Source organism: Eucalyptus grandis, chromosome 2, assembly GCF_016545825.1.
Source record: "Eucalyptus grandis isolate ANBG69807.140 chromosome 2, ASM1654582v1, whole genome shotgun sequence".
Lineage (NCBI taxonomy): Eukaryota > Viridiplantae > Streptophyta > Magnoliopsida > Myrtales > Myrtaceae > Eucalyptus > Eucalyptus grandis.
Window position 1 is genome coordinate 44,282,998 of NC_052613.1, and position 25,530 is coordinate 44,308,527.

General features: G+C 38.1%; 3 protein-coding genes across 5 annotated transcripts; 2 read left to right on the forward strand and 1 right to left on the reverse strand.

Annotated features, from left to right (window-relative positions):
- The first annotated feature begins 624 nt into the window (after nucleotides 1-624).
- On the forward strand, nucleotides 625-4,251 carry LOC104435431 (loganic acid O-methyltransferase). The gene is made up of 3 exons (XM_039307765.1): nucleotides 625-742; nucleotides 2,986-3,645; nucleotides 3,735-4,251. Exons 1-3 carry the CDS (start codon nucleotides 659-661, stop codon nucleotides 4,074-4,076), a joined length of 1,086 nt encoding a protein of 361 aa, XP_039163699.1. The 5' UTR covers nucleotides 625-658; the 3' UTR covers nucleotides 4,077-4,251.
- A 3,979-nt stretch (nucleotides 4,252-8,230) lies between these two features.
- LOC108955804 (loganic acid O-methyltransferase-like) lies at nucleotides 8,231-10,151 on the forward strand. The gene is made up of 3 exons (XM_039306389.1): nucleotides 8,231-8,360; nucleotides 8,584-9,246; nucleotides 9,630-10,151. Exons 1-3 carry the CDS (start codon nucleotides 8,274-8,276, stop codon nucleotides 9,969-9,971), a joined length of 1,092 nt encoding a protein of 363 aa, XP_039162323.1. The 5' UTR covers nucleotides 8,231-8,273; the 3' UTR covers nucleotides 9,972-10,151.
- Nucleotides 10,152-11,268: 1,117 nt separating this feature from the next.
- Nucleotides 11,269-23,858, reverse strand: LOC104433049 (probable RNA-dependent RNA polymerase 1). Of its 3 annotated transcripts, none has more exons than XM_010045671.3 (5): nucleotides 23,149-23,858; nucleotides 22,451-22,988; nucleotides 20,248-22,121; nucleotides 19,288-19,438; nucleotides 11,269-12,266 (listed from the first exon to the last, which is right to left on the reverse strand). In XM_010045671.3, exons 2-5 carry the CDS (start codon nucleotides 22,967-22,969, stop codon nucleotides 11,466-11,468), a joined length of 3,345 nt encoding a protein of 1,114 aa, XP_010043973.2. In that variant the 5' UTR covers nucleotides 22,970-22,988; nucleotides 23,149-23,858; the 3' UTR covers nucleotides 11,269-11,465. The 3 variants fall into 3 exon arrangements, with proteins under 3 accessions (XP_010043973.2, XP_039162322.1, XP_010043974.2); XM_039306388.1 differs by having other exon boundaries at nucleotides 23,249-23,341; XM_010045672.3 differs by lacking the exon at nucleotides 22,451-22,988 and having other exon boundaries at nucleotides 23,249-23,857.
- Nucleotides 23,859-25,530: the final 1,672 nt, after the last annotated feature.

Genomic DNA, 25,530 nt, shown 5'->3' on the forward strand with positions numbered 1-25,530 from the left:
CAAGTTTTAATACTAACAACAAATATATTCGCTTTTATTTTTTTGAATTAATCATATAACATACTTGAAATTTTCAACTAGAATAGTACCCCAAGAAGAGTTAGTGCACTAAAAATTTTCAAATAGATGAATATTGTCGACCCTATATCTTACCCTAAATTGTGAAATGTGTTAATAATAAGACCTACTGCTTCTCTTTTTTGAAGTTTTTTGTTTTCTAATATTTTCCGTCGCAGCTTTTTAAGGAAAAAAAATGTTATTTTTCTTAAAAGAAAGAGGCCTATAACCCTATAAGAAATAGTCGCCAAATTCAAGAAGTCGTGAGGTGGTCCCAAAGTCTAATTTAGGGTATCTAGACACCATGTTATATATTATCAGACATTAGTATTTATAGTCGGTCAAGTAGTAGAGTATTAATTAATCCTACCATTGTTAAAAAAATAATCTTGGACGTTTCAAACTTAATTTCTGAATCTCTTATTTTACCTAAATGTAAACTGGTAATCAATAAAGAATTAGTGATAAGTTATAACCAAATAGGGTGCTATACGTGTTCATGCTTTCCTCGCCTTCTATAAGAGAGCCTCCCAATCAACTCTTGAGCTATATCCTCTCAAACAAAAGCACACACAGAAGAAAGAGAGAGAGAGAGAGAGAGATGGCAAAGTTGGTACCTTATTCATCACTTCCAACGAATGGGGGAAGTGGAAGTTTTAGCTATCAGAAGAATTCGTACTATCAGGTAATTATCTATGTTTCACAATAGCGCTTAATCAAACCATGACCTCTCTCAGGTAATTAGTGCTTGATCAAACCATGACCCTCTCTCTCTCTCTCTCTCTCAAGGGGCTTCTAAGGTCAAAGAACCATTCTTTTGCCGTGATTCCTATGTAAAACATGAAAACACTTAGAAGGTTTGCATTGACATCAAATCTATATATCTGTGATCCAACGGTTATCACTTTTCGAGAATTAGTTCTTTGAGTGATTGTAAAAACTCTTACCCTTTTATTTACCAAGTTAGCAAGTATATGAAATATGTCTATGTCTCGGACATACTTGCAAAAAATCCTCCCTCCCTCCCTCCCTCCCTCCCTACCTCTACTGTTCTCCATGGATCAGGCCACCAATTTTTGCCAACCACATGCTAGCATATATAAGGAACTCATTGTTATAGCACAATATATATTACGTGCAGTTCTTGAAGAAGGTCGGTGCTCACTCAACGTTAAAATCGCGCAATCACCTTCTTTGTTAAGTATTCAAGAGTAATACAAACTTTTATATGTATTGTATTCGGATATTAAAACAATAATGAGCTCTTTGCAAGACGTATATGTACATACCTATATACCTATATGCTCTAAATATGTGTATTGTGATGGACCCTATGAGTTACCCACCATTCTTGTTAGAAGGAAATTTCCTCTGATTGGTGACATTACCCATATATTTTTATTAAGTTTTTATGCACGATGCCAATACTTGTAACTCACCATTAGATAGTGTTTAGACAAAGTTTTCTCTAACTAAAGACAAAAAAAAAAAAACTACATCCCTATATTATTCAACCGACATTTTCTTTGGTGCCTAGGTCACAAATCTCCGGCTTAAACTCTGGTTCTCCTTGTATATTCCAAAGTTTTTACCAGGTTCTCGTCTTTAGAAAAAGAAAATATAACATGAACAAACTCATCAAAACAAGGGTATATGGACCACACCGCGAGCGAGATCTAAAACCTAACCATGGGACCAATTGTTGATAAATGTGTTGGGACCAGTGGGTCAATCTCGTCTGGAATCTAACATGAGTTGGGTCTCGCCAATCAGTTCGATGAAAAATGAAAGCCGCTTGTCGCGGCATCAAATCGAGCTTTTGCTCGTCAACTTCAATCTCGTCGTGGCATGCATGCATGTAAGTCTAAGTGGGGATCGTTCAGCATCAACTCGATAGATGCTCTTACTTGTTGTGTTATACTCCAGATCACATCAAATCGCGTAAAATAGAAGGGACAATATTTTCCTCCATTTTCAATCGGAGGAAATTTCCTCCAAACTTAGTTTGATATTAAAATATATTTATAATCCATCGAGTAGAGATATAGTTAGAGAAAAATATAGAAAGATATGACCTTCGGGGGAGGGGGGGGCACTCAAGTATGTACTTGATACTATATTATATGATTGATGTGACCTATCTTTCGTCAATAGAGGTTCAAACTTGAATATAGGAAAATTTGGAGAACAACACTATATTGGTGCTAGTGGCGGTGCCATATAATGTTGAATAAGGTAAATTGACCCCACTTAATATCAAAAAAATGTTGTTTATCCCTACATATTTTTTTACTACATTAATTTGACCCTTTTTTACTTGATCTGACATTGGTAAATATTCAAACAACAAATTGGACCCTATAAATCACAACAAAAAAAGATTCACAAATAGTAAACTCACTCAACTATTTAAATGCTTAATAGAAGTAAGACAGTTGAAAACTAAGGTTTTTACTTCTTAATTTTCCATATTTTTGGATTATAATCTTGAACTTTCGATTTTGAATTACTATTATTGGACGTGCAATTTCACAGAAGTTTTTTTTATCATCTAAAGATATTTTAATGCTGAGGTTTTGAATGTTGTCTAGTACGTGCAAGAACCGTGACCTAAAAATCTTATGACCACTTAGTTTCATGAAATTTAAGTTAAAATTTTCTTAAGTGAGGCCTGATTTACATTGATATTGTTGGGTTTCATTGGTGTGTTCTAATAGGCTACGAAAGTATATACCTTGGGACTGAGTTGGTCAGAAGCCAACAATGCTACCTATATTTGAGGCAAACGAGGGTCATATGAATTTTTATTATAGGAATTTTCTTTTATTTTGTTTTGTCTGGTATTCATGTTTGATATTGGCAACAGTATTTGATTGAAAAATACTGGGCGATATGGTTAATCCATTTCTCATTCGTTTTGACGTTTAGGGACTGGCCGTAAACGTCGTGAAGGACAAAGTTGAAGAAGCGATAATCCACAAAATGGACGTGGAGAGACTCTCATCGACGACGACCACAATCAACATCGCCGATTTGGGATGCGCCGTCGGACCGAACACCTTCGTGTCCATGCAAAACATCCTCGACTGCATCGTGAGGAAGTACCGAGCCCAATGCCCTAATCGCGAAATCCCCGAATTCTCCGTCTTCTTCAACGACCTCCCGGAAAACGACTTCAACACCCTCTTCCGCTCGCTCCCCAAGGAGAGGCGGTACTTCGCGGCCGGCGTCCCGGGCTCGTTCCACGGGAGGCTGTTCCCCGAGGCTTCCCTCCATTTCGTCCACTGCGCGGTCTCACTCCACTGGCTCTCTAGGATTCCGGAGGAGCTCCTCCACGAGGGCTCTGCCACGTGGAACAAGGGGAGGGTCCACTACACGAGCGCGCCGGATGAGGTGGTGGGCGCATATAGAGCTAGGTTTGCGGCGGACATGGAGAATTTCCTGAGGGCGAGGGCGAAAGAGGTCGTGGCGGGAGGGTTGATGGCGATCATCACGACCGGCATTCCTCACGGAATGCCGCACGCTATGCTCCCAGCTGGGGTGATGTATGATCTTCTAGGGTTAGCCCTACTTGAGATGGCACAAGAGGTAAAACTTCATAGTGTTCTGTCCTATCGCATCGTAGTGATCGAGATGTTTGTAAACTTCTTATGTTCTTGTGAGATCCGTATTTGCAGGGAGTGATAACGGAGGGACAAGTGGACTCGTTCAACTTGCCCATATACGCAGCCTCGCCGCAGGAGATGAGGGAGATCGTGGAGAGGGACGGGAGCTTCAGCATCGAGGCCATGGACTTGGCCAACCCATCGCCGTGGCTGACCGGCCCGGTGAACATGCAGGAGTGGACCAACCACGTGCGAGCCGCCATGGAGCCCCTCTTCGCCGCCCATTTCGGAGACCAAGCGATCGTGGACGAGATATTCGATCGGTTGGTGAGGAAGCTCGTGGAGCGCTCTCGCGAGGTGGAATCCAGCTACAGGGAAAAGATTCAGTTGTATGTCATCTTGAGGCGCGTTTGAAAGTGTTCTTTTTATGATTATGTGGTGTGAGCAGAAAATCTTGTACCTTCGGGCCAAGGGAGGTCCCCTCGAATCGACGCTGCACGTCGATTTACTTCATGTACCGGCCTTGTTGCGCAATAATTGATTTGTCGCCGTGATGGCTTTCATTCAACCAAAAGATCCGTTCCATAAATCGAGCAAGTTGATGGATCTGGTTGCATAAGAAAATATTTGAGGGGCAAATTGCACGAAGATTATAATTTAGGAGACCGAAAGTGGGCTTAATTCATTTTGTGAAAGAGAAAATATATTTTGATTATCCAAAATGAGTATTTTCTGCCTTTAACAAAATTAGGTAAATTTGGGTCATCAATTGTGGATGTTTGATATGTGATTCGATATTCTCTTAAGCAGATAAATTGGAGATGCGTTCATTTTTTTGTTATGAGAATATATATTTTAGCATTTTTCGTCTAGCATTTCTATAATACCATTCCAAACTAGATGATATTGTGTTGATAATGACTGTACTTTTTACGAAACTGTGATAAGATAAGTCGCTTATACATGGGTTAGGAATAATATTTTCTGCACCTAGGTTCATGTCCCTTTTCTTTCAGTAATCGGATTTGCGCTGTGCTCACCAAACTCCCAACTCAAAGAAATACCCTTATTCCTCTCTCTCTCTCTCTCTCTCTCTCGGCTTGGTCATGCTTGATCTGAGTTCGAGGACCCTCGAGGTCAATCGGGGCCAACAATGGTTGTGGTCTGCGAGTCGAGCTTTTGAGACCAATAATCACCATCAATCGCCTGAGAGAGAGAACTAATTTTTTTTTGTTATTAGCGATAGATCGTCAATGACAAGAAACCAAGCAAAAAAGTTGCGACTGCATTGTAATAATAATGAGATTGCATATGACCACAAATTAAAACCTTATTACATGTAGGGTTTTACGGGGTACAAAACTAAGCGCTATCATGATGTCATAAGAAAGGTCATCTAGTTAAAAAAAATGGAGTTGTCCTCATAGCGGGTAAGCTCAGTAATCTATTTTCCTTTCGGGAAAATTATACCAGAACTTCTAAAAGTTTCTAGAGAATGCAATCAAGTTGTAAACTCAAAAATTGCAATCAAATCTTAAACAATTTGAATCCTAATCAATCAAGTATAAGTTTAGTCATCAATTGCGCCTTGTTATTAGAATTTGGACCCTTTTCAAATTAAGTGTGAAATTAACCATAGTCATCTAAAATAAAGCGTGGGGCTTTCTTTATTATTGCTTATATGAATTGTTCATGAGAATAAACTCAATTTTGATTTAAAATCGAGAAAAGGTTGAGTTTAAAGTAAAACCTTGACTCCGGCGTTGAATCTCAAAATATTGATTTAATGATATTTTCTTGGTCAATTCTAGATATACAAACGGTCTCGAAGGAGCATCTTTCTGATAACTAATTGGAATAATTTGAGCATGGATGCATGCGTGAAATTCATAAGATTGATTTGATCCAATTGAAGATATTATATCTTATGTAGTCAAACTCAAGGCATATTTTTTATATATAATCTAATGACAACTTGGGTAGGTTTTCTACCTCTAAACTTAGAGAACAAGAGATTTGGTATAAATTTTAAACGACGTGGTCCATGCATAGATGGGACTAATTGGTCCCCTCTCTAGCTATTGTTAGAACTTAGACATCTTGTGATTAGTTTGTCACTCGTGATTAATTGACTCAGCCCAAGTAAAGGACAATTAAGGTCCATATGATGTCCACATTGCTTATTAGATGGCACTAATTGGTCCCCTCTTCAACCATCGTTAGAATTCAGACATCATGTGATTAATTTGTCACTCATAATTACCATGACATAATTTCAAGTAAAGGACAATTAAGGTCCATACAATGTAGACGTTGCTCATTAGATGGGACTAATCGGTCCCCTCCTCAATTATTGTTAGAACATAGACATCTTCTGATTAATTTGTCTCATATAGTTACATTGACACATCCCCAAGTAAAGGACAATCAAGCATGATATGATCTAATTACTAAAAGGATTATTGTCACCATCGGGACTTTTTAGAAAAATTATATAACCTTCACATCGTACAATTGATTTTTACTAAAGCAATTTTCATTTTCCTAGGCCATTTCCATATCACGAATTTAAAACCCCTATTATTATGTTATCCCCAACAAAAATGAATTAGAAAAGTGGTGCATTATTATGATACACCCACGTAAGTGTGGTCCAAAATAGCTCGCAAGTGGCGTAGGAAACAGCTTTTATACTTAGATGTACTACTAGGCCATGGAAGAGATCCTTCTTTGACTCTTGTAGATGTTGTCCACCTCGCAAAAGATTCTTTCCATCAATTTTTCTTAAATGATGCATTGATTAGATTAAGCGTCATTATTTTTATATAATTCTTTCGATAGCTAGTCGTAATTGATCTATCCTAACCCCTAAAGTCTAACTAAATATATGCTTTCATCTTCAAAGGTATGGTCATTTTAACTAGACTTGATTGATTGCCATGACAAATGAACTGCTGAGTGGAAACTCTTGAAAAGGTTCATGCATGCAAAGTGCCATATTATTTTTATGAATTTTGTTAACTAGTTTAGAACTTAATGGACGATTATCAAGAAGTCAAATAAAGATTATGTTTAATTTCCAAACCATCGATCTATCTTATGAGGATGATGACATGTGTATTTTGATGAAGGGTATATGTACTGGAAGTCCTATAATTTGTCACGAAAGTGCAATTAATCATAAAACTTACAAAAAGTACAATTAATTTCTAAAACTTACCAGTTTTGTACAATCAAGTTCTTCCAATAGCACCATCAATATATCTAACAAAATATACTAAAGTGAATTTTTTTTTCTCTTTCGTGGCATTTTTTATGATCATTTTCTTCTTCAAATCTTATTTAAATTAAATTAAAAATTAATAAATCTAAAATTTTATTTTAAAAAAACAAAACTTGAGAGGTGGAGGGGGGAGGAGAAGGGAAGGTAGAGTCTCTTCAATGGACACTACCACTGCTACCCATAGCTGGAAGGGCTGGCCCCAAGTTAGGGTGGTCAACCCTCACCAAGCTTGGACGAGGGCTAGTGACCCTTGTCGGCTCGGGCGAGGGCACTTAAATTTGGGTGACGTCAATCCTAGGAGATAGTTGGTGAGGCCTTGATTTGGGTGCCCACTTAGATCTAGATGGTCGTCCAAATCTTAGCGCCCTCACTCGGGCCTAGTGAAGGTTACTAACCCCTTTGACGATTGGTGGCGACGATAGTACTACCCACTAGTGAGGCCTTGCCTTGCCCTTCTCTCTTTTATTATTATTTTTTTTTTATTAAAGTTGTTTTTATATAAAAATTTTAGCTTGTTATTTTTTTATCTAATTTAAATAAGATTTGAAAAAGAAAATTAAAAAATGCCACATAGAAGAGAGAAATTAATTTAAAATTTTCATGTCAGTATTTTTTGTTAAATAAATTGATTATGTTAACAAAGAACTCCATTACATCAATTTGACAAGTTTTAGACTCAATTGCACTTTCAATACAAATTTTAAGACTTTTAATAAACTTATTCCTTGATATATTAAAAAGCTAAAGCTTTTTTTTTTTTTTTTTTTGGAGATACACTTTAAAAAAAATTGCCAGTGGTTAGAGCACTCTTTTTTTTTCTTTTTTTTTTTTTTTGTAGAGATTACTTTTTCTACACGGTTTAATGCACCCCATATTTTAGTTAGAGAATTACCCAAAAAGTCTTAAACTTATTATAATTATACCAATTTTTTGTTGTCAAAATAATTATACCAATTCAATCATAATTTTTTTTGCCAATTCAGTCTTAAACATTTTGTAATCATACAAATTTAGTCTATTTGGGCAATCTTGGCCGACCAATGTTGATGTGGACGCTACCGTGGACCACTTTCAATGTCCACTAGACGATTGACGCAATTTGGTCAGATGAACTAAATTGGCACAAACACAAAAAATTTAGAACTAAATTAGCTTAAAAAAATGTTTAAAACTAAATTGACACAATTGCAATTGATATAAGACTTTTTAATAATTTCCCCTATTTTAGCTACAATAGTTTACTTGGATTATTTTCATTTATATAATTTCCAACCGTCCACCCATCTCTACTCGCAGGGAGAGAGAGAGAGAAAGAGAGAGAGAGAGATATGGGCAATAGAAACCCTGATGTGGATTCTCCCGCAACAAATGGAGGAGATGGAAAGTACAGCTACAGCAAAAATTCCCAATACCAGGTCTATTCTTCATCCTTTCCTTTTTCTTTTTATGATCCTGATGACAATCTCCATTTCTTGCATGAATAAGCATGAACTATAACATCATAATTTCAAAATAATCTCAAACTAGGGAAAGAGGTGAAAAAGAACTGATCACCATAATTCTTCAATCCAAATAAAACTGCACTAAGATATTTCGCATATTGTTACAATAACTAATGTCTGTTGAGTTGATTTTCAGAAATTGGCTACTAACGTCTTGAGCGAAAAACTTGATGCCGCTATAATGGAGAAATTCGACATTGCAAGTCTCTCCTCTCCTTCCCATGCAATCCAACTCGCTGACCTGGGATGTGCCTCCGGTCCAAACACGTTCATAGCGATGCAAAACATCGTAGAAATCTTGCAAAGGAAGTTCAAATCTCAATGCCCTAATTCTCGAAGCTTGCCCGAGTTCCACGTGTTCTTCAACGACAAGATCTCGAATGACTTCAACACCCTCTTCGTGACCCTCCCATCTAATAAACCCTACTTTGCAGCAGGTGTTCCTGGCTCTTTCCACTCCAGATTGTTCCCCAACGCCTCCCTTCACTTCGTGTACTCCTCGATCGCGCTGCACTGGCTCTCCAAGGTCCCGGAGAAGGTGACGGACCGGAACTTGGCAGCATGGAACAAAGGTAGGGTTCACTACACTAGTGCCCCAGGAGAAGTGGTTGAAGCTTACGCAGAGCAGTTTGCAAAGGATATGGGGGAGTTTTTGAGGACCAGGGCTGAGGAAGTAGTGAGCGGAGGGATGGTGGTGATTATCATGCCGGGAATTCCGCATGGTATGCCTCATCGGCGAGTTCCAAGCGGGCTTATGTATGATCTCATGGCTTCTAGTCTCGTGGACATGGTGAATGAAGTAAGTACCTTAAAGTGTCCTATTTATGATGACCAAAGCTTAAGGAAAAAGTGCCAGGGAAAGAGAAAAAAGAAAAACTATACATCTTCATGCAACAAAAAGTTAATTGTCAAATAGATCTTTCATCATATTATTGTGATTATTACTAATTCTCTTAAAATATCACGTGACGGTACTTTTTCCGGAAGGAGTTATGAAAATTGAAGAGTTATCTAATGGAATATCGAGTACTTTTTCCTCAGACAAATTTCTCCATTCGTGCAATGGCTAAAAGCACATGAGCATGGCATCAATGACTTTTTAGATACAAATCTCCTCACCGTCAATAACTTTTCAAGTAATTAAACGTATACTGCCTTTGCTTTTTTACCTACTTTTTACAGGGTCTACTCAATGAAGATGAAGTGGATTCCTTCAACTTGCCACTGTATGCACCCTCACCGGAAGAGATGACTATGCTAGTGACTGAAAATGGCGATTTCACCATTGAAGCGATGGAACTAACAAACCCATCGCCCAACACGAAAGGCCCCATCAACGTCCGCGGATGGATGGTGCACGTGAGGGCAGCAATGGAAGGTATGCTTGCGAAGCACTTCGACAAGGACAGAATCGACGAGTTGTTCGATCGATTGGTTCGGAAGCTGTCCGATGAGTGTTCTCAAGAACTTGAATCATGCTACACAGAAGGCATTCAACTCTTCCTCATTTTGAAACGCAGATAAAGCATCGACAATGATCGATGGGTAGTTGCTGGCGCGCTTACGAAAGTTGATTGCCCGCTCTTTGTCCGATTGTAGTTGATTCCCTCCGCTTGTCTTTTATTCCCTACTCAAGATTTGCTTGCATAAAATGTTTGTCTTGTACTAGAGGGTGGTGCTTTATTTCTTCTTTCTAGTTTTTATTAATAAAAATCCTATGTTCTTAGTTTTATTAATAAAAATCCAATTATTAATTTGAGAAAATTGCTCAGTCATTATACTGTGTTTAAGAAGAAAGAACTTATGCCTTGTTTGGTTCCCATTCAACAAGAATCTCTTTCCACTAGAAAAGATTGTTTGGTAATACATTTACATATCAGGTTATTCACAATAAGATTAACGGGGGAAATTCTGTTTTGATTATAGACTTGCCTGTTTTGATGATCGGTCCTCAACTTCAAGATAAATATGACATATAGGATTGGAATGACGAGACGACCCCGACCAATGAAAGGCTAGTTGGTCATCAATTAACAGCAAATACTCGAATAGCTTACCAAGAAAAATAAAAATAAAAAAGCAACTCAAATTTCAACCCAAAAAAAAAAGAAAAAAGAAAAAAATGCTAAGTTAGAGGAGTATATCTGAACTATACCCCTCGAAAGACAGCTAGTAGAAAATGAAGGCAAGAAGAGCTTCAAATATGCAGTATTTGAGTTTTCTTTAGAGGAAAATTTTGGCTTTGGCAGGTAAATGACTAAACTTCGATTTTAATTGCTCAGGCCATAAATTCCGACTTTTTACAATTGATTTTGACTTGGATGAAATCCTGCCTATTTTCAAGGACATGGTAAATTGGAGACACGTGATATAGAGAAATGCTTATGTGATTATCTTTAATCTATTATGAGAATAACAACCTGTTTTTTGTCACAAAAAATAAATAACAAATAATTAGAAATGGTTGTGAGGTCCATTTGTTTGAGAATTTGTGGCTCACAGCGTATTGTTATTCTTATAATAGCCTAAAGACTATTATATAAGTAAAGCCCCATGATTTACCCGGAACATTTGGCAGTCACTCCTTGAAATGTGCAAGGTACTCAGATGCTGCATTGTGGCATGTGCAAAAGGCCTACTCTGGCTGCTTTATTGAACCATTAGGATTTTGAACCGAAGTGAAGGATCAAGACCGACGTTAGTTGTGCACTGAATTTTCGCTTTTGCTGATGATCGCTCCGACAAGTCACTTGAAAATTCAGACCACCAATAAGGTTCACCTGATATAAAAACGTACTGAACCACTGAACAAAATAACGGCTGAGTTCAAAAGAAGTTATTTAAATATATTCACGCATAAAAGCAATATACAACAGTACCAAAACAATTAAAGATTGACATGTGCCACAAGAGCATGTCCTTGGAACTTACATTACAACTAATGCAAATCATTTTTCTGCACAAAGAAGATATACATCTAAAATATACTTGAATGCTAATTTAACTCAGAATCTACAGTCAAATGCTGATTTCTTCTAACTTTTCTATAGAGGCCCTCTCTCTTTTTATGTGAAGAAGCTTGTCAGACACACACCACGGAAAACTTAAGAAATGATCTTCATGAGCCTCCTCCTTATAGCAGCCCCAGAATTTTGGGTGGTAGGTGACGTGATACCAAGCTGATGCCTTTGCATATATATTAACACCATCAGAAGCTGATCCTGACTCCGTATCATTGAACCATGACCTGGCTTCGTTTCTCAAGGACCTCACAGCAGAAATTATACCTTCAGGGTCTCTTCTTTTATCAAAATATTTCAACTTCGTCAGGTAATTTCCACTCAGCATTTCAGCCTCGGTTTTGATGTCATAAGAATGCATCAACCTCCTCAATCTGAAGTCATACTCTAGTTTGTACTGAAAGGCATCCTTGACATAGTCCTCAAAGCCTTCTATTTCCATTCTACAATCGTAGGAATTCAGAGCAACTTCCCTCGTGAAGGAATTTATAGCATTGGTATATGGTGCAATCCCCTTGACCTCTCTGTAAAGCTTCCCAATCACATTCTGAGACTCGTAGGTGCACTTATCAGACTTTTCCATGAAGTCTGGGTATTCTTTAACTCGCAGATGCCGTGGAAGTTTAGCAGGAACACCAGTTTTAGGGAAGTCAACTGCTATGGAATGTAACTCTGCAAGCTCAATACAAGATTTGCTGCATGCCTTCTCCGGCTCCTTATCTGCGAACACTGTGTGAGAGTTTGCGATAACCCCTAAACTATCATTGACTATGTAATCTGCGAAGTACTCCACGACCCCCTGAATGTTAAACCATTAAATTGGGATAGCATGACTTTATTAGTTATCCAGTGAGACGATATATATCAGCAGAAGACGCTAATTAATGAAGTTCCTTATGAAACAAATATAGAGATGTCGAATGAGAAAGACTTTGCAAGTCAAGATTGAAGAGGCACGCTACAGAACAGAAGGGCACTTTCTTCAAGTTAAAGAACTATAAGGTTCACATGCTGAGCAACAAGAATTACACACTCTGCTAATAAAACAGACTAGATGCTCAAATATCTGCTTTGTAATGAACATTGCCAAATGAATTCCCCAATAAATTGGAATAAACAGTGCCATCCATCTGATCTACCTTTCAAGCATCTCATCTTCATAAAATATGAGGGTATCTAGTGATGTCCGATTCTTGTGCATCTACTGGTTTCCCTGATAGATGACTTAGATGATGCACAAAGAAACTCTCCATTCAGAAGTACCAGAACATAGCTTATTCGATTCTACATATTGTATTTCAGGATTTCAAATATATTTGAAGAACCATAAGATGGAGAACTGTTGGAAATTGTGATCCATTTTCTCTAAAAATATCTAGAAACTACTAACTTAATCATGAAGGTGAGAACCTTCTAGAATTGTTGAGAATGGAGATTGCTAGTTGAATCTACACATGGGAATGCAAGCAAGCAAAAGCCAAGCATCAAAGAAAATCCTAGAACAAGCAAGAGAAGTCTAGAGAAGTCCATGCTTCAAGAGAAGTCTAGAATTCTCTATCTTATGTTAGTAACTATTTGTAGAGAAGTCTAGAGACTTCCTCTACCTACTTTGGTAGCCTATATAAAGGAGCAAGTGCTCCATGTTTTGGTGAAGGGAGCTAACCATAAAAACCACACATCATGCTCCCTCACCAACACCTCGACTATTGTAAAATTATTTTCATAAACTAGTGAAACTATTTTTGTCCCATAAACCTTCTCAAAAGATCCTATCATTGTCTCTTGTCCATCCTCTATCAAATATAAACTATATCATGCTTCCGCGCACATTTAAATTCTAACATGGTATCAGAGTCACGTCTTTGGTTGGTATAGGGCGTTTGTCCTAACCACCCGTTCCCAAAATTATCCATCCAAATTTCCAAACAACTAAACTATGGCCAATTCTACATCATCTTCATTTCCTATTCCTATCTTTGATGGGAATAACTATGATTATTGGAACATCAAAATGACCACGTTCTTGATGGCCCAAGACTTATGGGACATCATCGAAAGTGGTTATGAGATTTCACAAGAAGGTGCAAGTGTTCCAAAGGATCAACTACAAAAGGATGCAAAGGCACTATATTTTATTCAGCAAGCACTCTCGGAAACAGTATTCCCGAGAATAATTGGAGTGAAGACTACGAAGAAGGCTTGGGAGACATTACAAGAAGAATTTCAAGGCACTGAACAGGTACGAACTATTCAACTTCAGACTTTGAGAAGGGAATTCGAGAATTCTAAGATGAAAAATTATGAGACTGTTCAAGAATATTGTGGCAGATTGAAACAATTAGTAAATCAAATGAGATCTTATGGAGATGATATCACTAATCAGAGGGTTGTTGAAAAAATATTGGTGACACTCACTGGAAAATACAATTCTATTGTCACTACTATAGAATCATCGAAGGATTTAAAAACCCTCTCAGTGAGTGAGCTAATTGGCTCTTTAGAAGCATATGAAAAACGATTGCAAGTACAGAAAGATGATACAATTGAAAGTGCTTTTCAGTCAAAATTTAACATACGGTCTCATAATCCTAGAAATAGTGGAAGAAGCTCATGGAAAAATAGAAGAGGAGGAGAAACTGCATGGAAGGAAAAATATCCAGTTTGTGGTATTTGCAAGAAAAATAATCATTTGGAGAATGATTGCTGGTTTAAAAATAAACCACAATGCCGCTCTTGTAAAAGATATGGACACATAGAAGAATTTTGTCACTCTAAAATAGATTATAGAGCGAATTATGTTGAAGAAGAAAAAGGAAAAGAAAAGGAAGAAGAAAATTTAGATAATTTATTCTATACAGGCCAAGAGGAAAAAGATGAGAAGAATGATCCATGGTATATTGATAGTGGATGTAGCAATCACATGACGGGAGATGAATCTATATTCACCAATATTGATACTTAGGTAAAAACACAAGTGAGAATGGGTAATGGTGAATCGGTTGATGTGAAGGGAAAAGGGACTATAGCTATTGAAACTAAGAAAGGACCAAAGTACATTCATGAAGTATATTTGGTTCCTAGTCTTGCACAAAATCTATTCAGTGTGGGACAAATGATTCAGAATGGTTATTCTTTATACTTTAAAGGAGATACATGCACTATCTATGATAAATATAAGAATCATGTTATTGCCTCTGTGAAAATGGAGAACAAGAATTTTCTTATTCGATGGAAATATGTCAAAGATATAGCTATGAAGGCTCAACTTGATGATTCATGGCTATGGCATCGGAGATTTGGCCACCTCAACTTTTATGGGCTAAAGATTCTCCATCAGAAAAATATGATAAGAGATTTTCCGACCATTATAGAAATTTCAGACGTTTGTGAAGGTTGTCTTCTTGGAAAGCAACAGAGGAAGTCCTTCCCGTCTGGAGGCACATGGAAAGCCAAGAAACCATTAGAATTTGTCCATACGGACGTGTGCGGTTCGATGAGGACACCTACACCCAGCCAGAATAAGTATTTCATCCTATTCATTGATGACTACACTAGAATGACATGGGTCTACTTTCTTCAAGAAAGATCAGAAGTTTTCTCTATTTTCAAGAAATTCAAGAACCGTGTTGAGAATCAAAGTGACCGCAGAATCAAAGTCCTAAGAAGTGACAGAGGCACAGAATATAATTCAAGGGAATTCAACAAATTCTGTGAAGATGAAGGAGTCCATCATCAACTGACTGTTGGCTACGCTCCAGAGCAAAATGGAGTAGCAGAAAGGAAGAATAGAACCGTCATGGAGATGGTGAAATCCATGCTAAAGGAGAAAGGCCTTCATAACACTTTCTGGGCAGAAGCAGTTTATACTGCAGTATACCTGTTAAACAGGTGTCCAACTAAAGCTATTCAAAATAAAACACCAGTTGAAGTATGGAGTGGACGGAAGCCTTCAGCAAAGCATCTCAAAGTTTTTGGATGTATTTGCTACGTTCACATCCCTAATCAAAAAAAGGAGCAAGCTCGATGAGAAGACCGAAAAAGGAATATTCATCGGCTATAGCGATCAATCAAAAGACTATCGGGTTTACAACCTAAAAATTAAGAAGCTCATGATCAGTTGAGATGTCGAGTTCGACGAGAATGTTGCTTGGAATTGGGATGAAGAGAAGATTGAGAAGAAGTATGTCAACTTACCAGACATACCTCGTGCACGTGAGGAAACAACACCTCAAGAAGAAGGCGGAACATCAAATTCCTCTGCTCAAGAAGTAACACCACCATCCTCTCCAAGCCCAGCATAAGAGGAGTCTACTTCTGAGTCTCCTATACTAAGGGTAAAGTCTCTAAGGAAAGTCTATGAAACATGCAATTTTATGTCCTTAGAACCAGAAAACTATGAAGATGCTTCCAAAGAAGAAGTTTGGATTAAAGCCATGGAAGAAGAAATTAAAATGATCGAGAAAAATGAAACTTGGGAGCTTGTTGATCGTCCCGAAGACAAAGAAATCATAGGCGTAAAGTGGGTCTACAAGACAAAGCTTAATGCGGATGGATCAATTTAGAAGCACGAGGCAAGACTCGTAGCGAAAGGATATTTGCAACAACCAGGTATTGACTATACTGAAACTTTCGCTCCTGTTGCTCGCCTTGATACTATTCGAGCACTCATTGCTTTAGCAGCTAAAAAAGAATGGAAAATTCATCAACTTGATGTAAAATCAGCATTTCTAAATGGATACCTCCAAGAAGAAATTTATGTAGCTCAACCAGAAGGCTTTACTATAAAAGACAATGAAGAAAAGGTCTTAAAGCTTAAGAAGGCCCTATATCAAGCACCACGAGCATGGTATAGCAAGATTGATGAATACTTCACCAGGCAAGGATTTAGGAGGAGCATGAGTGAGCCAACGCTCTATATCAAGACCCAAGGTAATTCTGACACACTTATTGTCTCTCTATATGTGGATGATCTCATATATACAGGGAACAATGAGACAATGGTCCGAGAATTTAAAGAAGAAATGATGAAGACATTCGAGATGACGGACTTGGGCTTGATGAACTATTTCCTTGGCATTGAAGTCAATCAAGATGAAGGAATTTTCATTTCGCAAAAGAAATATGCAGAAAAGCTCCTTGAAAAATTCAAGATGAATAATTGCAAAACAGTGGCAACACCACTTGTGATGAATGAGAAACTATTAAAAGAAGATGGAGCAGAAAAAACAGACGCTTCACTCTACAGAAGCCTAATTGGGAGTTTACTATATCTTACTGCTACAAGGCCAGATATTATGTACGCGACAAGTTTATTATCACGATTCATGCAAAGTCCAAGCCAAATTCATTTTGGAGCAGCTAAGAGAATTCTAAAATACTTACGAGGAACCACTGATTATGGTATTTGGTATCGACCTAGTGAAACAGCTAAACTGATCGGTTATACTAATAACGATTGGGCAGGATCATCCGATGACATGAGGAGCACCACTGATCATGCATTCACATTAGGTTCTGGAATATTTTAATTGACTTCTAAAAAACAAGACTCAGTGGCACAATCTACTGCAGAAGCAGAATATGTTGCAGCTGCTACAACTACCGGTCATGCAATATGGCTTCAAAGAATTCTGGAAGACATTGGAGAACCACAAATGGAATCAATGCCAATATTTTGTGACAACAAGTCTGCAATAGCAATATCAAAAAATCCAGTCTTTCATGGAAGAACGAAGCATATTGATATAAAATATCATTTCATTCGTGAAGTGCAAAACAAAGGAGAGATAGAGTTGAAGTATTGCAAAACTGAAGATCAAATTGCAGACATATTCACCAAAGCATTGCCATCAACAAAATTTGAGAATTTGAGACACATGCTTGGTATATCACAAAAATGGATCAAGGAGGAGTGTTAAAATATGATACATTTTTGGAAAATTCCAGAACACACCAGACTACACATGCTTAAGAATTAAGCATACTTAGTAGAGAAGGAAAATGTGGACAGCATTTCTACGTGAGCAGCAAGTATACGTATGAAGGAAGAAAGCCAGCTGGAAGTTGGTTGAAAAGTCAACAAAAGTGGCTGGGAGTTGCAAAGAATAGAAAAATGGAGAATAAGGGAGAAGCAACTACACGAATCAGGAGAAGCCGCAACAAGGAGAAGCTAAAGAACGCAAGCTGAATTTTATATTATTTCTTGTACTCAAAGTCGGTGGATTATGGCGGTGGATTCACGCCTATAAATAGGAGTAGTGGACATTTGTTTGTAGATGCAGAAAACTAGAAATGCTCTCTCCTCTTGTAAAACCATCATAATTAATTTTTTTCATATTCCCTTGCCATAGTTCATACACACTTGCACACACACACGCTTCCGCAATATCCAACAGTGGTATCAGAACTAGGTTACGCCCAGGTTCGTAACTGAGCCGGGCATAAGGGATCATGAAGCCAAAACCAAGCATATCGGATGGTTATGGGCGTTTGTCCTCACCATCCTCAACTAAAAAGGCTAGAGCCCGAGCGAGAGCCAACAGAGCCAGAGCCGGAATCAAAGACTAGAGCCGGAGCTAGAGCCAGAATCGGAGCCAGAGCCAGAGCCAGAGCCCGAGCTAACAACTACAACTAAGAGCATATTGATGCCCCGAGACATATGGGACATCATTAAAGAAAAGACATAACAAAAGGATATAAGGGATCGTGGCACAAAGACAACACAAAAGGCATGGGACAAATTACAAGAGAAATTTCAAGGTATGTCCAAGACTTTACAACACAAGTCCGGATTATCTCGAAAATGGATAAGGGGGAGTGTTGGAAATTGTGATCCATTTTCTTTAAAAATATCTAGAAACTACTAACTTAATCATGAAGGTGAGAACCTTCTAGAATTGTTGAGAATGGAGATTACTAGTTGAATCTAGAAGATTCACATGGGAATGCAAGCAAGCAAAAGCCAAGCATCAAAGAAAATCCTAGAACAAGCAAGAGAATTCTAGAGAAGTCTAGAATTCTAGAATGCTTCAAAAGAAGTCTAGAATTCTCTATCTCATGTTAGTAACTATTTGTAGAGAAGTCTAGAGACTTCCTCTACCTACTTTGGTAGCCTATATAAAGGAGCAAGTGCTCCATGTTTTGGTGAAGGGAGCTAACCATAAAAACCACACACTCCCTCACCAACACCTCGACTATTGTAAAATTATTTTCATAAACTAGTGAAACTATCTTTGTTCCATAAACCTTCTCAAAAGATCCTATCATTGTCCCTTGTCCATCCTCTATCAAATATAAACTACACCATGCTTCCGCGCACATTTAAATTCTAACAAGAACCAAAAGGGAAGAAACATGTAATATCAATGCCAAAGATGACCACTATCTGTACAAATTTGGAAAGTTAAATTTGCTAAGCCATGACAAGGTATTCCTTTCCAATTCAGTTGAGTAAATTGAAGATATCCTCAGTCCACATAAATTATGATCCAGTTACAGCAACAACGGTGTATCTATTTTATAACTGGTAAGGACTTCCAACTCAGGTTTTTATCGAAATTTCTGTTCATATTGCTTGTCAAAAGAATCCGATATCTGGGTAAAAGAAACCACATTATATTACCATTGCAACTGTTCTTTAAAAGTGTTTGATCTCATTCAACAGCCTCATTTAAGATGTTTTGCATATAAGAATACCACTCGAACAATATGAATGCAAACTATCATTAGTGTGGTCCTCTCAAAGATGATGCTTAACGGGCAAACATGCTTGTGCTTTCAGAGATAATAGGTATAGCTGCTTGTTAGTGGCCAACGCGTACCTCGATGGTGACATCATGATCAAGAGTTACATGAGGTGCTGGGGTATAATCCATGGGTTGATGCAAACGAGGAGGAACCAGATCAGGATCCCAACAAACAAAGTACATATCTCCATCTAAATCACTTCCCGAACATTCATCTTGATGTGGCCTGGAGGTTAGTCGCAAAATATCAGAAAATCATGTAGATTATGTGTAAATGCTATCAGGTGCGGGGCAGGAACTTGCATGAACAAACAGGGAATGAGAAGAACTGACATAGAATATGGTAAACGGTTGGCTGAGACCGGAGGATTGAGACTGTTTAACAAACTAGAGAAGTCTACGTGCATGGAAAACATGTTTCCTTCATTTGCAAGCATTTTGCATCATAAAATGCCAGCTGTTAATGACTTAGGCGGTGAAGAAAAGTCCAAAAACATTGCTGGAAATGTGCTGTCCAAGTCAGTGCAAGGGGAGTCTAAGTTAATGTCAAAGTCAGTCAAGGCTTAGGCGGTGAAGAATTGTTAACATGTCCAAGTTGAAGATTTGTTCATGATCTGCATAAAGTCGGCAACAAAGGAATTGTCTAGATTCTAAGTTGTTAATGTTCAGCTGTATTATTGCTATAGTGGTGGAAATCACTGTAATGTTGAGTCGGTGAACTCTACTATAAATAGAGGTGGACGTCCAATCTTGAGGCGCAGACCAACTCGCCAACCTCCTCTCCTTTCTTTTGTAATACCAACTAATAATAGAAGCCTTTCTTTCTTTGTTCCCATGTGCTCCCTTGCTATATTCCACATTCACAAATACACGCTTGCACACACGCTCCCGCATAATCCAACGGAGACAATAAAATGTGAAGAGAGAAAGAGAGAGAAAATGCGTCCAGACTCAACTGCCTACAATGTTACTCAGTGGGAATGAGAACTGACATAGTGAGAAAATGAGTACCGGCAGTGAAAGGAAAAAATTTACCTCTCTCCTTTCTGAGGGAAAACAATGCAATCAACCATATGGTGCAGCGACGGAACATCAACAGCCTTTAAGACACGGACATCTCCAGGATGCAGGCAAGGGTTTTTCGCAACCACCAACTTTCCCTGAAAGATAAAGGTGCCGAGCGTTGAGTCATTTCTGCTCGACTTTAGCATGGTTTTGTTTCCAATCTGCAAATTTCTGACCCTAGAGGGTTGTACAAACACCTGACCATATTCCAAAGTCCTTGTTTCATCCAAACATCCCATCATTGATCTTCCATGTGGCACGGAGATCCTTGTTTTGGTACGCAAGTCAAGCAACTTCGATGCACAGAATGTTCGAAGCATCATTGATAGAAAGGGTTCCACATCAGGCTCATAACCACAGATAAGCATTTCTAGAAGAACCTCGGTATTCTCTCCAGGAGACATAAGCTCCAGCGCATGCTGCGCCACCAGAGGATTCGTTAAAATAGCATCCAGTTGACATAGCGCCTCTCTTTGCTTCCTTTCAAAAATATGATCCTCGACTCCAAGAGTAGACAAAAGAGTAATAATCTGGCGATTAAGAAAGCAAGGCTGATACCTGGTCCACGCTAAAACATCTAGTTTTGTATGTGATGATTCGTATTTATACATGCTGCGTCTTAATGATAATTTTTTCGATGAAGTTGGATCCACTGCCACAACACCTTTGAACCCACCATATCGAATCTGATATGCAGATGGGGTTGAAATTGTAAGACTACATTTTCTAGCCACTTCCAGAGCAAATTGGTGAGATATTTTTCCAATACCATCAGAGAAAACATATGTAACTCCACCCCTTATGATTTCAACATCTGGTATCCTTTCAAATTCATCTTTCCCGACGTTAAGAGTTTCTGTTGATGAACTAAAGGACTGACCTAGTCTGGCAGCATATTTTGCCACATTTCGTATGTTATGAAAATCCCCCATCCAGTCCCTTATATCTGTTGCAGTAAGCCCTTCCCTAGAAGCAAACATCCAAACAGAACTATCCCGTAATTGACTTTTCGAAAAGGCAAGAAACTCAAACCTCTTATCACCGATAACAATTCCATCTTTCAATGTTGAGACTATCCTCCTATAAATTCCGCTTTGCCTTTCGTCATTTGCAGAGTTACGTGGAGACCAATTTGTTGAATAAATTTTGTCAAGCTCCTCATCAACAAAAGAAACACGGAGAAAATTATCAATATCTCCAGGATAGTTACGCAGCACCCGATTCGAAACATTCACTTCTGGACCACAGAAATACATCTTAGAAGGAGTTACTTGAACCCTACGCACATACACCAACCCATCATCTAAAGGAGTGCTAGCTGTAGGTTTATGGTCAGAACTCCGATACCGCTGATATTGATCCTCGAGCCAATTTACAGGATGGTAACAACAATCTTTTAGACGACCCAGCTTTTCCAAAGCATGTTCTATGCAATCAACATTCATGTCCGTTCTTCTCGGATCAACCAGCCGGAAAAATTCTGAATCCAGAACTGGCCATGGTAGATACCCATGCTGAACCAAGGAACAGACCTTGAACAAGATTCCATATGGCAAGGCAACTCCAGCAGGTGGGAGCACAACAGGTACAAGATCTGAACGGTCAGTAAAAGGAGGGGCACTTTTCAGGGTGAACTGCCCATTCTGTTCTTTGTAGCGATCAAAATACTTATCAAAATCAGGAAGCTGATGACAATGCTGAAGTTCCAAACACAAAGAGGAAGATTGGCCAATACAAAAAGATGGGGTAAAATCAACTTCCCTAACCCATTGGTCATCAGCAGCTTCCATAAAATATTTGAGAGAGGTGGAATCTTTTTCATGGATCCGAGGGGCACCTAGTAACTGGTGAAATAAAACCACAGAAAGAAAAAAAAAATTAGTAATGACCAGCTTGACGGGCATATAAAACCAATGTGCTATTTTTCAGAGGAAAATTGCTGCTCTACCAATAATATGGGGATAGGGGAAGTTCATAAATCATACATCATAGAAAGAGTATCATCCTCAGAGAAGTAAAACAGCAGGTCTTTTATTTATTGTGAATCACTACAACCTGCACTGTTTAGGCCCTCCTACCGCAAATGATTCATCAACATATTAACGACCAACAAAAACATAGCAATTGGATGTCATGGCTTAAAAACTTCAAGCATTAAGTTGAAGCGTGAAACCTGAATGACTAGATACTTCAGAGTTTGACCACATGGTTGGTGCAGCTGAATCTGCCCAATATTGTCATAGGAGAGCTCAAGCATGTAGTCCACTAAATTATAGGTTAAAAAGAAGAACAATTTTCTCATGCCAAATCCAAATTTTACAGAGGCATTTGGGCTCTCCCACAAGGCAGTGAACGTATCCTCAGAACTCTGACATCCAAAATGCAAAGTTACATTATGCAGGGAGTGCTGAAAGACCTTGGGATTTGGAACAATATCAGAATCTCGTTCTGAAGCCTTAAAATATGAATCGCCATACCAGAGATCCTTATTATTAGTGATAAAAATAATATCTTCGCCATGACATTTAGCAGTAAATTGAACATGTGCACATGTTCTTTCCTCTCCAACTCTTGGTTTCTGAATTTCCACTGCATAAACAGTCTTTTTGCCAAGATATTGCTCCAGAAAATCCTTGACTGCTTCTGCACTAATTGTTGAGTAGAACCCGTACAACTTAATAGTCCTACCCATCCTATCTCAAAGACTCTAACTGCAATTGAAAAAGAAAAAAAAAACACACAAGAAAAAAGAATGAAGTTAACTTGAAGACATAACATGGATATTGCCTCCGGGCAATGCTCATAAAGATGACAGATAGGGTTCCACATAACCAAAACTAAAGAGTCAAACTACGCAATCACAGGTCTTACCTCTTTAACTACTTGCAAGTACACTTCTAAGCATATTTTCAAGAACGATAACTAGACATGATCAAAATTGCCTATTCACAACTCATCAACCAGCAACCACCTCATAACTATGCGGGAACTCGACAGCAGATGAGAAATTCACATCCTCGAGATCATAGGGCCAAGTACAACAACACAAGGCTTTTGATCCGCTTCCTCCTAACGAGATCATCGATCCATGTCCGAAACAAACGCGCAGTGGATTCTTGATCCAACGCTCTGTCTATTTCAAACGAACTGCACAGTCCAACACCTCAGAAGTTCTCCGATTCATCGCTAGCATCTACCTCCGCCTCTCCCTCGCCGGAACGACTCGATCCCGGCCCCCGTCGGCCACGCATCTTCGACCGAATTACGAAACGTGAGAGCATCTTAGGAAGCAGGGACAGCCGGAAGAGGCTTTCGAAAACACGTACGACGGGTTGGAGTAAGGAAAACTTCGCTCGAGAAGGCCAGAAATGACGATCACAGAGACGAACGATCCGAGAGCTCGAAATCGAAGTGAACAGAGCGAGCGTCGCGACCGTAGAAGTCGCAACTCTCACGTGGAATCAGCATTCGCAGCCGATGCACCGGACGAAGCGGCCCGTCTCCGGCGGCTCCGTCGTGGCAAAAGCCATTACAGGAGGAGGAGGAGAGAGAGAGAGAGAGAGTTCAGACACTTCAGTGCCGTAATGTGACTTTGACTGCTGTCAACGCCGAAGTTGACCAGCGCGACTGGCAGTCGCTCGGAAGTGAAGATCTGTCACAGCCGCGTCATCCCACGCGCCTCCGTGGATTTTACTTTCCATGTCTTTACACAAAGTATTGATGCTTCTAAAACAGTAGTACTATTATTATTAGGTATATTAACTTTATGTTTTTTTTTTTTTTTGCATACCAAAAATCCAGCCTAGCTCACCTCACGAGAGCCTCAGGAGAAACTGACTCAAAGAACCTATCACCAGAGCCCCACTTAAATCAAGGAGCATACCTAGAGGTCGAACTCCTAACCTCTTCGTTCAAGGGGGAATGCCCCACCTACGTAGCCATGCGTGGGTATGTTATATTAACTTTATGTTGATAATATAAAAATTTGTAAATTGATATATTTATAATAAATTTACTATAGAATATTTTTTTATCTATAAAAAAATCCCAAATTAACTTACTTGATACTTGTGACAAATCTATCTAAAAATATGTCTTAAGTTAGTTTCCGTCAAATTTTACCATTAAAAAGCTGAGTTAGATGACCCGTGGCACTTAACGAGTGTATTAATTTAGAGTTTTACCATCCATTTGTCACAGGTTAATATCACGAAAAGCTTTAAATTAGTACAAATGTGATAAATTTTCAAAAATTAACTTTTTTACTACAAAAAACCTCAAATTAGTACACCTATAATAAATTTATTCCAAAGAACAACAAAAAAATACAATCGGTACATTTGTTATAAATTTGCCCAAAACTATTTTTTTATTACTAAAAATCCCAAATTAATACATTTGTTACATAAATACTCTCCGTTAAATTAGTCAATGCTACAAAAATACAAAACTAATACAATTTTGATAAATAGAGAGTAAAATCTCAAACTAATATACCAATCAATTATCATGTATCATGCAACTTAATAATTACATAGCAAAATTTAACAAAAACTAACAGATGATAAATTTGTCGTAAGTGTACTAGTTTGAGATAAATTTATCAAAAGTATATCACTTTAGGATTTTTTATAGTCAAAAAATTAGTTTTAAATAAATTTGTCATATGCGTACCAATTTAGGGTTTTTTGTGATATTAATCCCACTTGTCACAAATACAAGTTTATGTTTTTTCCGTGATGTTAATCAAATTTAATGAAAATTAGATACATCAATTTAGGGTTTTTGATAGTCAAAAAATAAATTTTGAGTAAATTTGTTACATATATATATAATATATATATATTTTTATTTATTTATTTTGGTATTAACCCATTAACTGTAGCATGCTAATGTCGACGTAGCCATGATGTGTCCCCGAGGGACATTGAGTCAGCAAATAAAAGGGAAAAAAATGAAAAGCATAAATATGAATTTTAGAAAAAAAAAAAATAGTATCACAGGAAAGAAAAATTACCTTTTATTCACAAATTCAAACCTTTTGGCTTCTCCGGATTAAAGAATTTGTTTCTCGATTCAAATTGCAAAAATCACCAAATAATCACAGCTAAAAACAACATTGAAAAAAGAAAAAACGAATCAACAAACAAACATTCAAAAGTCAAAACTCCACGAAAGTAACTGGATTTCAACAAGCTATCAAAATAAAGGCATACATGTTAATGAAATCGATCCGACTTATTTTTTACATAG